The 13926-nt window shown below is 38.5% G+C and overlaps 1 protein-coding gene across 2 annotated transcripts; it reads left to right on the top strand.

Annotated features, from left to right (window-relative positions):
* The first annotated feature begins 1047 nt into the window (after nt 1–1047).
* On the top strand, nt 1048–4123 carry LOC120458522 (aminopeptidase N). 2 transcript variants are annotated; one of them, XM_039646194.1, is made up of 4 exons: nt 1048–1666; nt 1720–1875; nt 1931–3287; nt 3472–4123. In XM_039646194.1, the coding sequence occupies exons 1-4, from the start codon at nt 1161–1163 to the stop codon at nt 3583–3585; spliced, it is 2133 nt and encodes a 710-aa protein (XP_039502128.1). In that variant the 5' UTR covers nt 1048–1160; the 3' UTR covers nt 3586–4123. The 2 variants fall into 2 exon arrangements, with proteins under 2 accessions (XP_039502128.1, XP_039502129.1); XM_039646195.2 differs by lacking the exons at nt 1048–1666; nt 1720–1875 and having other exon boundaries at nt 1969–2087; nt 2147–3287.
* The last annotated feature ends 9803 nt before the right edge of the window (nt 4124–13926 follow it).

The raw sequence follows: 13926 nt of genomic DNA on the forward strand, positions 1-13926 counted from the left end.
AAGCATAATCCGATTGAGCTTTGTCATTTCAACTAGCCCTTCAAGTGGACACTTTTCTACGACAGAAGAAACTCATTCTCATGACAACCATTTTCTTAAGGGTTACCAATCACTTGAAACGGACTTTTGAAAAAATACTACAACAGTGTTCCCCTTTTTCAGCCTAAGCAGGATTTCGCTTTATTGTAGAATGTTCGTTTAATTCTTTCGTAATTTGCCACAAATTAAATATAATAAATTAATTTCTATGCAAGAAATAAATAAATGTCTTATTTTAAAAAAAAAAGAACTTGAAGTAATTCATCATAGCTAGCTCCATTTTGCATGGCTAATTGATTCGTCAAATCTTTGGAAATAATCCCCCGTACTGAACTCAATCCCAATAACTAATCCACACGTGACTACCAATATTTTCGTATTCGAGGCGGGGCTGGTGGAAAACTTTTAAGCAAAAGTTTGCTAGCCCCCAAAAGCCACCGAGGCTTTTGCGAGCATTTTGCACATAATTTAAGCGCTCACATCCCGTCAGTCATAAATTACACATATTACATGCACGTATAAATCGCAAACCAGATCCGAATATGTACGCGTATGCGCTATGCGTTCAAGGGTCCTGGTTCTGGTCCTGGTTCTGGTCCTGCTAGTGCGCGTGCAAACTGGGACCCAAGCGCTTAACATCCTTATTGGCGCTGGGCCCACACAGGCAGTAACACTCACACGTTTGCAAACAGATACATGTGCAAGTCGAGGAACGCACGTAGCGCAAAAAGTTCGAAACTTTTGCCAGCCCGCAAGTGAAAGCTGGAGAGAAGTAAGTCAAGACGCTGCTAAGTCGATCTGGGAATGTTACTTTTACTCCGAAGGATCTTATGTTCCAGCCCCCAAGCTAAAAATGAAATATTCTTAAATGTAATAGTAAAGTCTTAAAGGTAACTGTACTATCATTAATGTTGATTTTACATACGTGACTTTGAAAAATTATATTATATGTATATTATCTACTTATTAATTATAAATCTAATTCCAAAAACACCAACAGTAAGTAAACCAGACTCAGTATGTCAGATAGTCGTAAATTTTGCTTTGAAAATAAATTTAAAATTTAAAAAACTATTTGGCGACCAGTTCAAAAGATCAACAATCGAGAATTTTATTTCAGCATGTTTGAAAACTTATTAAGTGAAAGTGAAAACGGCTATAAAAATGCTGCGCTGTACCGATTGATACTCCTATTATGTCTGTGTCACTTTGCATGCTCTGCTAAAACTCAACTATACGATGAGCCCCGATTACCCGCGAATGTTAAGCCATTTCACTATGATATTAGACTGTTAACTCACCTAGAGAGTTCAGCTAATCACAGCTACATTGGTTTGGTTAAAATTTCCATTCATGTTGAAAAAAACACCAATCAAGTGGTGCTTCATGTTGGCAGAGTTTCAATCGAGGCAAGGAAAATCACACTATTTGGTGAGACCTTCTACTATCGTCTTATATCTGTGAGGTTCATCAAGGATCGGGAATATATGGTTGTTACTTTCAACCAGTCCTTGTTGATGGGCAAATCCTATGTCCTCAGTATCGATTTTGGTAGGTCAATGTCCATGAATGCGAGGGATGGTTATTTTATAGGCCACTACGTAAATTCGAAAACCTCGGAGAAAATGTAAACTTCCTTTGTCTCTTAAGTTAAAAAATGGTAATATTGACGTTTTTTAGCTGGTACTCCGTTTCCCATTTTAATCGAAACTGGATAAGGAACACCATGCCTAGTTTTGATGAGCCCTCCCTGAAGGCCACTTTTAATGTGACCATTGGTCATCACAAGCGCTTTCAGAGCTACAGCAATATGAATATCCGAGCTGTGCAGCCCAAGTGAGTTTGATCCATATAGTTTGTTAGTAATTTATAAACGCTTTTGTTTTTCTAGCCGTGAAATAGAGGACTATGTGTGGTCTGTGCATGAGGTTACGCCCGCGATTCCCATACACCTGCTGTCCTTTTCCGTAAACAACTTCACCTGCCGGTATAGCCAAGCAGCCAGTACGAATCCTGTTCGATTTCGTACCTGTGCCCAGTCAGCTGATGTGCGTGAGACCTCTTTTGCCGCACAAATGGCTCCTCAGATTCTAGAGTTTCTGGACAGGTTGCTTCAGGTGGCCCTACCGCTGGAGAAGATCGACCAATTGGTGGTGAATGATTTTCCCACAGAAGCCCTGGAGAATTTCGGGCTCGTAGTCTACAGTAGCAAACATCTTTTGCTGCGTGAGGATGGGCCAATGACCAAGGAAAAACTGCAGGCACTCGAGCTAATCGCTTACGAAATGGCCCATATGTGGTTTGGCAATTTGCTGGGAATGGACTTGTATTCCGATATCTGGTTAACGGAGGGTCTGGCGGGGTACTTCAAAAGCCTCGCCGTGGATCATTTCCAATCGGGAATGGGTCGTCGAATACTGCTCAAGTATCGCGAATCATCCATCATGTACGAATCGCAGGTGGGCGGCATATCCTTGATGCCTCTTTCATCGGTCGTCAGTCCTACAGAAGAGAAGCCACTGTACCAGAAAGCTACTTCTCTAATTTATATGGCTATTGGCTTTTTGGGCAATGTGACTTTTTACGATGGACTTCAGCGACACATGTGGCAGAACTCCTTTGGCAGCAGCACGCCTGATCTCTTCTGGAGATCCCTACAACTGGCCAGTGAAAGGCAAGGCTCTTTTGTTAAAAACTGGGATGTCAAAAGCATTATGGACACGTGGATTGTGCAAAGCGGCTATCCCTTAGTCACGGTAATCCGGAATGGGAGTGAAGTGTTTGTGGAACAGAGACATGCCCTCAACCGCAGCAGTTCCCAGCTCTGGTGGATCCCTCTCACCTATCTCATAGAAGGCGGATCCTTTGTCAAAAGCCTCAAGCCGAAAGCGTTGCTAAGTCCAAAAAACCATAGCCTTAAACTAAATGAATTCGTTCCACGTAACCAGTGGATCCTTCTTAATCTGAGGTCCGTTGGCTACTACAGAGTCAATTATGACGAGCTCACCTGGCAGCTTTTGGCCACCACGCTGTTCAATGACTTTCGCAGCATAAATGTACTAAACCGTGCCCAGATCGTCAGCGATATTCTATTCCTATGGAATCAAGAGCTACTTACTTGGTCCACCGCCTTTAATGTATTGAAGTACATCATCAACGAGGACGAGTACGAACCTCTGATGGCTTTCGTTGTGGGCTTGACCAATGGTTTCTGGGGCATCTCGACGGAGAGTTCATTTAGCATTGCGGTGAGACAAGACACACCTTGTTTTAATGAATATTTAATAAGTTATACTAGAAGATTAGCATTTAAAGGTTATGCTTAATCTTCCTCTTTTGTTATATCTAAAGTACTCTTTAAAATGAGGGCAAAACGAAACAAGCTCTAAAAATTCCCTTGGCTTAGCTCTAATGTATTCGGTTTCTTTTCAGAAATGGCTAGGTGTTGCTGTAAAATGGTATGCGGAGTTCATCAGTTACACGTTCGACAAATTCGTAGTTCAGGATCCTAACCAGAATCTGAATAGCCTTGACTACCCCGACTAACCAGAAACAATGGGGCCTCATGCGAGCACCACAAACTAATGGACCAGGCCAAATGCACTCCCACTTGCCCAGTGCCAAGTCTCCTTCTTTGGGACCTGGCGAAATGAAACCGCCATCAATGAACCGCAATTGTATTTGTTTGCAAATAACGGAGCGTTATCTGAGACTATTTATCTTTATCTGCAACAACAGCAAAGGCATCTTCGCACAATGCCAAAGGACCCAGGAAGCAGCAGCCACTGGGAACTGCGGCTCCACTTACAGCCAAGGCGCCAACTGAAATAATGTTGCAGGCGAAATAACAATAAAGGCGGGCCGCGAAAAGGACTGGGCAGAAATAAAGGACAGTATCGATGCTCCTTTCCGCAGCGGTAAAGACAATGGCAGACCACGTAGTTTGCAGCAATTTCCATGGCAATGCATTGGACTCCTACTTGGCAGTCACTTCAACGAGTCCAGTCTTTAAGGTCGACGCAAAGAGTTTTAGCACGAAGTTTGTTGAAAGAAATATAAGTAAACTATTATAATTGGTTAAAAATCTGGAAATTGTGTGAACAAAAAAAGTTTGTTTTACCCCTAATGGAATTTCGGCAATACCGCGGAAGCGTATTCCGCCTAAAACCATGCAAATTAAAAGGAAAATATATTACCATTTTCCTCTTTGTTATTTTTCTGACCCCCCTTTTTCGGCTCTATGGCTGGTTTATGGTCGTCGGCAATACGAATATTTATAAATCAAATTGAGCGCTATGCTTTAACAGGGGAGATCATTATTATTATTCCCAACCAATCACTTGCTTAACGGGGAAATTTTATATTATATTTTCACTTTATAATAAGAGCAACAGTTAACTTTTTACTAGTTCTCGTTTGAGGTTTATTTTTTGATTATTCTTTTTGACGTTAATTGTACATGATTCGTATATCTTTTTATTTTCATTCTTGGTAAATAAAAGGACCCCCAAAGTTTTCACTTTGGACGAAATAAAAACAATGAGTCTTATGCTGCATTAAAAAAATCAATTATTGTCGTTATTGTAAAAGCAAGTAAGAATGTCATTTTGTATCAGAGATGGCCACAATACAATTGCTGAATGCAGCTGACAGTTTTATAATGACGTTCATTATGGAAGCGGGCAATTAATTTCTCTTAATTGCCCAGGGGCGTCAAAATAAAATAGCAGAAAGTTTAACACAGAATATAAAATCATAAAAATTAACGACGACTTTTTATACCCGTTACTCGTAGAGTAAAAGGGTATACTAGATTCGTTGAAAAGTATGTAACAGGCAGAAGAAAGCGCTTCCGACCATATAAAGTATATATATTCTTGATCAGGATCAATAGCTGAGTCGATTTGGCCATGTCCGTCTGTCCGTCCGTCTGTCCGTCTGTCCGTCCGTCTGTCCGTCCGTATGAACGCTGAGATCTCAGGAACTACGAAAGCTAGAAAGTTGAGATTAAGCATACAGACTCCAGAGACATAGAAGCAGCGCAAGTTTGTCGATTCATGTTGCCACGCCCACTCTAACGCCCACAAACCGCCCAAAGCTGCTACGCCTACACTTTTGAAAAATGTTTTGATATTTTTTCATTTTTATATTGGTCTTGTAAATTTCTATCGATTTGCCAAAAAAATTTCTGCAACGCCCACTATAACGCCTACAAACCGCCAAAAATTGTGTTTAAGACTCTCCTTCTCTCTTCCACTAGCTGAGTAACGGGTATCAGATAGTCGGGGAACTTGACTATAGCGTTCTCTCTTGTTAGAACTGAAAATATTGTTCGCAAATTTAAGGTAAAAGTATACTACTACTTTCAGGAACAGATATTTTCACTTTTATAATATACTTCAATATTAAAAGTATTTCAGTTTAGGTTTTGTTAACTAAATACAAGCAGACAGTTTTCCAGTTTATAATATTCATGATATAATTTATTGCCGCTTGTAGCTAGAATCAAAACACCCCTTATGAATTCGCTTACAAACAGGGAAAGGGAAAGCCCTTTTCAAACTTCATGTCAGCTGGTTTGCCAACGGGCAGGATTCTGTTGACACATCTTCATCTTCCTGACGGCTTGGAGCACTTAAAGCATATGTCGATTGCCCCTATAAATGGGGACAGCGGCAGGAGAATCAAAAACATCTCTCAGCAAATAAACAACCAACATTCTGGGAGTCGGAATCCAAGTTGTGTTGAATTTTTTGCATGAATTATGCAAAGGAGTGTGTTCAACTGTTGTGGGCGAGCCTGTGTTCCGGGTATCCCTGGCTCCCACAAAGGGAATTCTTAAATGGGATTTGGGAAATCACAAGGCGAGCACAGAGATGGGGATGTGAAATTAAAAGGGAATGTCGAGCTCAAACGGTGGGCGAACCATTTTTTCGCTTTGATGGGATATCCAATTGCATTTAGTCCAAGTAATATATAAATTTGTAGATGATCGTTTATATGCGGCTTATGTGATTGTGCACAGAAAAAAAAGTGGTAAATCTATTAAGCAAATTTAATGTTAGACTAACAAATATGACAATTTTTGTAATGTTTAATTCGATTTTCACCCATGAGGTACATTGAAAATATGTAACTAAATATTTCAGATGGTGCATTTAATTCTGTTCACTGTGTATATTTAAACACATTTGCATTGCATGTGAGTGCAGCTTTTAAAGCCAAGCCAATAAATTCTGGCAGCGTTAACTACGTGAAATCCCATGCCCATTTACTCGGGGCCCACGTCCATCTCTGGCAATGAATCCCCGACCGCCACCTGCAAAATTGCAACTTAACAATGCTTCAGAGGGTCTGCGATTCGAACTCCCACTAACTTGGCTTTCGTTCCCCATGTGGCAGCGACGCATGCGGCGTATAAATCAATATTGGCAATTTAAAATTGGCTGGCGGTGTATGAAGTCAATATCCGGCCACGCTCAGCAGCTCTCGAGTGTTTGTGTTGGGTCCTGGAAAGAACGGGGAAAAAACTGTGCGGAACTGCGAAGAGGGAGTACCTGATTTGGTGCCTGGTTGTGACCAAGCCAGAACCCTACGTATATAAGTTTTCCAAAAAATTTGGAGCCCACCATTCTACACAAATTACAAACAAACTGTGCAGCATTAACATGTTTTTTCCCAGACCATTAACAGATCTCAATCAAGCAGGAATTTTTGAATATTTGTTAGCCCTGCTGAAAATATTTTTCACTACGCCCCTGAAGATAAGGACACTGTGGATCTTAGACAAACATTATGTGGCACCCAAACGGTTCGTTCGATTTGCGAGTTGCCAGAGGATGTGGGGCCATGTGGAGCGTTACACGAAGTCCATTAAAATACGCGAATGTACATTTGTGGTTATTTTTTTGCCGATGTGGTCAAGGGGTAAATAAAGAGCAAATAAATAAGGGCAGGTGGGGAATTCGAGCAAAGTATTGGGTGATAGTATCCAGACAGTGCCTTGAATTTGGTGGAAAAAAAATGTTGTAGTTTTTACGTAAATAAATTGCTGACAATTAGACGACTGAGACTATCAGAAAAATTATTTGAAAAAATTAATTATTACCTTGCCGACTGATATGACATTTAAGAATATGAAAACATAGTGATTAGGGCTTAACTAGACATCTCGTCGCATCTATGAACATTGAAATGAAAATGTTCTCTTACTTTGATAAATATTGAGCTGAAAGTCAAACAACAAGGCCTTTACCCACGGCCATAACCACCTAATTATGCGCCAATAAGTATGCAAAATTAAAATATTATGCAAATTACATCAAATGCGGATAGATCGTTGAAATTTAAACGCTTTTTGTTTTGACTTTTGGCCGGGATGTGAACGAGCGGAATAAAATTATGACATCATCATCGTCATTGCTATCAGCAATGCGTCAAAAACAAATTTCCGCGCCATGAGAAGAAGGTGGTGGCGAAATATTGCCGCATCAAAAATCTTGTTTACCCATTAAAAGGTTCGCAAACAGCAGAGAATGAAGCCTTAAATACAGTTTTGTGGATCCAATATCAAAATGCGTGAAAAATAAAAACACCCAAGTTCCGTTTGTATCTCTAGTTTTATTGGCGTTTGTCTGTTGTTATAATAAAATTATTTCTTCGTATATATTCTCACTTAATGTGGAAATCAGTCAAGCATAAAGTGTGGTAAACAGAGATAAATACCAAATGGCCATTGGCTCCAACTTTCCAGCGACCACAAAAAAAAACATAAAAAGTAGTAATGCTGAAATATTCTTTAACTGTCGGCCAACTGTATGCTTGAAAGAATAAATCAATACGTATAATAATATGCAACGGTTGAAATTGATATACCTAAATGCATGGAAGAATAAAAAACATGTTCAGAAATAATAAATAATGTGCTATAAATGGACACGAATATTCATACACAGATATAAATAAATCAACATATTATTAAACAGCAATAAGCGGTATAATTATTATTCAATTTGGTTAATGTTTTGTTGCTCAGAACTTTAATTTTTTGAAGTGCACAGTGGTGGGAAATTCATAATTCGAATTGAATTAATAAGTGCCGATTTGCCTGCATTTACGAGTATAGCTGATATTGTGCCACTAATTACTTTAACAGCAAACTATTGATTTTTACTCTCAAATCCAAACGTAGACTTTCATTTTTCAATTTGCGATGACTCCAAGCCTTCCAGGTTCAATCCTGTAAAGATTACCATAATGTTATTGGAGTATAAAACACTTTTCCTAATTAAATCCAACCCCCTCCCTCGCTGCTCTTGTATTCTTATTTAATTTTTTTATATTTTTTTCATTTTTGCCCCGCCAAATGCTCAACTATCCTTTGGGCCGTGCCAAGGGCTTAACATTAATTGCCGTCTTTCATTTCCCTTCCGTCGTCCTTTTTTGCACTCACCTGCCAAGCGATGGAAAAAACGAGGGCCAACTGAACGTAAAGTTAAGTAGGAAAACTGTAAAAGGTCTGATAAAAAGTTCGGGGAATTGAAATGCGGAGGCGAAAAGACGAAGGAATTACAGAGCTAATAAAAAAGTTGTAGCTTCCTTTCGTATTAAGTGGACAATCTTCTGTGCTGCCAAACGCGGGCTTAATTACTAGTTTTGGCCTCATGAAATAGCTTAATGCAAATGGGACTATTTTTGGCAACAATGCATGAATATTTGTGTTTTTATACCCGTTACTCGTAGAGTAAAAGGGTATACTAGATTCGTTGAAAAGTATGTAACAGGCAGAAGGAAGCGTTTCCGACCATATAAAGTATATATATTCTTGATCAGGATCAATAGCCGAGTCGATTTGGCCATGTCCGTCTGTCCGTCCGTCTGTCCGTCTGTCCGTCTGTCCGTCTGTCCGTCTGTCCGTCCGTATGAACGTCGAGATCTCAGGAACTACAAAAGCTAGAAAGTTGAGATTAAGCATACAGACTCCAGGGACATAGACGCAGCGCAAGTTTGTCGAATCATGCTGCCACGCCCACTCTAACGCCCACAAACCGCCCAAAGCTGCTACGCCCACACTTTTGAAAAATGTTTTGATATTTTTTCATTTTTGTATTAGTCTTGTAAATTTCTACCGATTTGCCAAAAAACTCTCTGCCACGCCCACTATAACGCCTACAAACCGCCAAAAACTGTGTTTAAGACTCTCCTTCTCCCTTCCACTAGCTGAGTAACGGGTATCAGATAGTCGGGGAACTCGACTATAGCGTTCTCTCTTGTTAATTCATGGAGCCTATAGCGGAAATAACATTGCGTTAAATACAATTAACGCTTAATATATAAAATAATATAGGTATTTTTACAAACTATAATTGGTATATTTATTTAGACTAATAAGACGCTAAATTTTGTTAGGTACATATTTAAGCAATAATGCCGATTCAAATTTGACTAAAGAAATGAAATAAATGAACAAACATTTTATAAGGCTTGGTTGGATGCATTGTGAATGTTTCGGTAATTGGCTCTCTAATAAACCCCCTTGATCTGAATCTGTTAATTAAGGCAAATATTTTACGAGAATATTTTTGGGGAACGCCTAACGGAGGTAATTTTGAGAATTCAAGCTTTGCTTATCGATTTGCTGCCCATTTTCTGAGAAACACACACGTATGCAGGCCAACTAAAATTGTGCTATTAATTAATTAAATTTTGACTACTGCCATGCAATCTCCATTTCCTTGGCCCAATCCACAGCCATTGCTCCCTTTGTCTTGGCTCTGTCTGGCATTGTCGCTGCACAAGTTCTGGTGTACAATTAATCCTTATTAATTGTACGCTGCCTGTAGATTTATGGCAAGTTTTGTGCGTTGGCATTTGGCCAAGACACACACACACTCGAGTGCGTTTCTGAGCCAAGTAGGTTGCAAGTTGGTTTTCCAGCCCCCACGCCATTGATATGCCGGGGGAGTGCCATGACATTCCATTTCCCCCCTCCCCGTGCTGCAAGACATTATCACCCGACTCCTGCCATATCCCCACCTGCTGCTTTTGACAGCTAAGACCCCGACAACAAGGCGATTGCCGATTGTGCGGTAGGGCCAGCTCATGTCATTACCTAATCGCAGACAAAGGAGTCCTTAATTGCTCTCCCCCAATCGAAATTGCACCGACAGGCATGGAGGTGCTCGAAAACACAATGGCAAACATCAATACGTTTTTAATAACTTGCCATAATGAATGTAGGAGTGATAAATCAAATGTTGTTTCTGCCAAGGAAATGTCCTTCGAGGCGGAAGGTTTTTACAATCATTCCACTTAATGCACTTATAGACTCTTGATTTCTGATTCACTTTTTTGCTTATTTCGACTCTCCACTATTCAAGCATTTAAAAAGATGCATATAACAGCAAAAACTTTTCACAACTCCACCATCACCGGCTCTATATCCTCAATTCCTTGGCGGCAGAATTCCATAAATAAGCTTATGGAATGTTTCTTTTTGGAAACTTTTTGTCGCCGCAGGGACTGCCATTAACTGAGTCCATAAAAGTCACAGATTGTTTCATATCAGCTCCTTCGTTTATTATATCCTCATAGGGATGCCTCTATTCCCATTGCCAAAACTTCAATTTACTTCTCCTTAAAGAACTCACATTTTATTATTATAAATACCCATTTTACCTAAATACTAATTAAAGAGGGTTTCCATTATAATAATACATATTTTTAACCTAACACAACCACTCATAAGACATTAGACACACATAAGAAAGTTTCGACCATAGAAAACCTGGCTTAATACATTGGTGATACAAGCAGCAGGTCCAAGTCACCCAGACCTAATACATTTATTTTTATCATAGAATTTAAAATATGTAACAAATTTGTAGGGCAAAGCTCCAATCTTGATTAGTGTAGTTATTAAATTTTCTGTGATATACAAAAACGAACAAAGTCAATTTTAAGAAAAAAATATGGTTAGTTTTCTCACTTTTTACGGCTTATCCATTCTCCTATCGATTTACCAACCAAACCTCTTGTTTCATATCAGTGATGTTTGACAGCAATCAGTGCGATAAAATAGATTGCCATTATCATCAGTGGGACTTATTGGGTGATTTCCTTAATTTTTTTGCCGGGGATTGGATTTTTTCCGTATTTGCATTTCATTTAAAATCAATTTAGCAATCAGTCAGCCGCGTTCTGTTAAACAGTAATTAACATAAATTAATTTGAATGCAGTTTGGTTATGTAAAAATGTTTATCCAATGGCCTGATGAGCTCACGGACGACATTAATTAGGCCAAACAAGAGAGGTAAAATAATCTTTGTGGGACGAATTTAAAACGCAAATTATGTATTTAAGTAAGTAATTATGTATCAATCGAATTCTGGCAAATAATACTTGTTTTTTTGTATCCTTTACTACTTGTTAACAAGGTGAATAAAAACATATGTAGCTAATTAATTTTTAATTCATATTAATAACGGTCTAAAAATACTAAAATTTATTAATCTATTACAGCTTTAACAAACTTTAAAAAATTGTATTTCCCCGTTTAATACGAATTTCTGATTACTTATTTATGGTCGTAAAAAGTTGTGCTCTGATTTTTAATCTTTTTTCTTCGACACTCTATAAAGTGTCAAGTACTTTGAAAAACTGAATTCGCGAAAAAAGGTAAATAATTAATTTGTAGACCGTCATGAAAGTGAATGGAAAAAAAAGGGTGGCAAAATAAACCAAAACAAATATTGTGGCGCCTATAAAATCGAATACATGCGAAAATGTTGATGCTGAATTGCTGTTAATTATAGATGATTATATTACCAGAGTAAGTCATCTAGCTAATCATTTATTTATCAGATGCTCTGCTTTTGCCGAATATATAATTTTAAATTTCCGCAACTGCTTTAAAAACAATATTGTATGTACTCACTGTTTCGGATTCTATAAAACAAATTTTTGATGGAAGAAAATACATTTTTGTTCTAGACACAAGGACCTTTACTTAAAAGTCGATGCGGACTAATAATTTTTCATGTGCCAGCTCGAAACTATTTACTTTCGAGACACAAGACTGCATCCATTACATGCAATTGTATTTCGTTTTCGAGACCTAACCCTCATCGCTTCTGTCCTGTGAAACAGCACATATATATTAAGAGGAAAACAGTTCAACTAAAAACCAAAGTGTGAAGATATTGAAAGCTTTGGCTGCAGCAAGATTGCCATTCTGGGTTCCCACCATAAAATACCCATTGTAAATAACCTACGCATGGACAAAGACCTTCCTTTCCCCATTCCGAGTAAAGCGGCGACTGTTGCTCCTTGCAGATGCTGTTGTTTTTCTAGCTCCTTTCATTTTACACCCAAGCGAATAATTCGCATTATATATATATGTATACATAGGTACCTATGCATATACATATGTATGTACATAGAGCTGGAGCAGCAAAAAATACTTCAAGTGTTCGCAATAAATTCCTTTAAAGCTTTTAAGCCGCAGCAGAAATGGCTGGTGAAAGGGTGAGCAGTGGGTTAAGAGACCATAGGCAAGGCTCTGGAATTACTTAAAATGCGCTTTTAGGGTTAAGCTTCAGCACCACCTCTCCTGCATCCATCATGGAGTGCTTAGGCACTTAAGCACTCCGGTTAGACCCTCGGGGTTTGAGTTTCAGGGCCATCTTGGAGTGCTGCCTTTTTACGGACACAAGCCAAAGATTTAAGATCATTTATGGAATATACTTTATTGAACACGTATTGCTTAGCTGTACCAACTATTAAAGATATATTTAATCATCCTATGTTTTCAATATATGCTTACGGTGATTATTGATCTGGATTACTTTGAATAGCTCTTTATAAATATTTAGCTTTAAAAGCGAAATACAATTTGGAGAATATTGCGGAAAGAATTACAAAGTAGCCGTAAGGATACTTATAAAAGTAGTGTCATAATATCGCCTTCTTTTGAAGAAAAAAAATAGTATTTTATTAAAGGCTTTCGTTCAAAAGGAGTACTTAGTAAAGTTACCTAGACTACTTTTTTTTCTCGTCAACCCTAAATTCGTAAAGTCAGAAAACACGCTGTAATTAAAATCAAACATCGATTTTGACTTCAGTTAAATCCTCCACAATCCTATTTAATCCCTTCTCACTTGAGGGCCAACATATATATGAACACACGTATACACGACTGCCTAATATAATGAAACTTCAACATCCTTGAACGCCGATGGGTGACATTTCTCCACATCACAAGGAACAATAGAAGTCTCAATGCATTTGCTGCCTTTGTGCTTAATTGTAAATATTTTGCCACACACCTGGTCCAAATATACCTGCATACATATTTGACCACACTAGAGAAAAAAAGAATATCCAATTGTGGCTTATATTGTGTATTAGATGATGGTTTTTATAAACGCGTAACTTATAAAAAAAGGATAGTGTAAGATATATTTTTACTGTTAACTCTCTTAGTAAAATTTGTAATTATTACCTCATAAAGATAATGTTATCGTGGACAATTCGCACTAATCTTTTATTTATATTCATTCATTTATAAATGTATTGATCTTGCACGGGTTTTGCTCAATGGAAAGATATGTATGCGAAAGTGATTGCATGAAACGATGTGGTGTGCTGCTTGGAGGACTGCGTTCTCCATTGATTTTGGCCCTAGGTGCTAAGATTACACAAATTGCAAGTTATTTGTTTGGGCAACCAAAGCCAATGCAGGGAATCGTTTATATATCTGTCCACATACCGTCGTCTCCCTCTGAATCGCACGCTGTCCATGTCCTGCACTGATTAATATGTCTTGTGTTTTGTGTGTATTTGCCCTTGTGTTTATGTTTGCATTTAACTGGCAAACTGGATTGAAA

The sequence above is a fragment of the Drosophila santomea genome, chromosome 2L, assembly GCF_016746245.2.
Source record: "Drosophila santomea strain STO CAGO 1482 chromosome 2L, Prin_Dsan_1.1, whole genome shotgun sequence".
In the NCBI taxonomy this organism is placed as follows: domain Eukaryota; kingdom Metazoa; phylum Arthropoda; class Insecta; order Diptera; family Drosophilidae; genus Drosophila; species Drosophila santomea.

Coding starts and splice junctions, on each gene's coding strand:
- LOC120458522 (XM_039646194.1), top strand. CDS start 1,161: ATGTTTGAAAACTTATTAAGTGAAAGTGAAAACGGCTATAAAAATGCT. Junction 1,667..1,719: donor TCGAAAACCTCGGAGAAAAT/GTAAACTTCCTT, acceptor GACGTTTTTTAG/CTGGTACTCCGTTTCCCATT. Junction 3,288..3,471: donor AGAGTTCATTTAGCATTGCG/GTGAGACAAGAC, acceptor GTTTCTTTTCAG/AAATGGCTAGGTGTTGCTGT.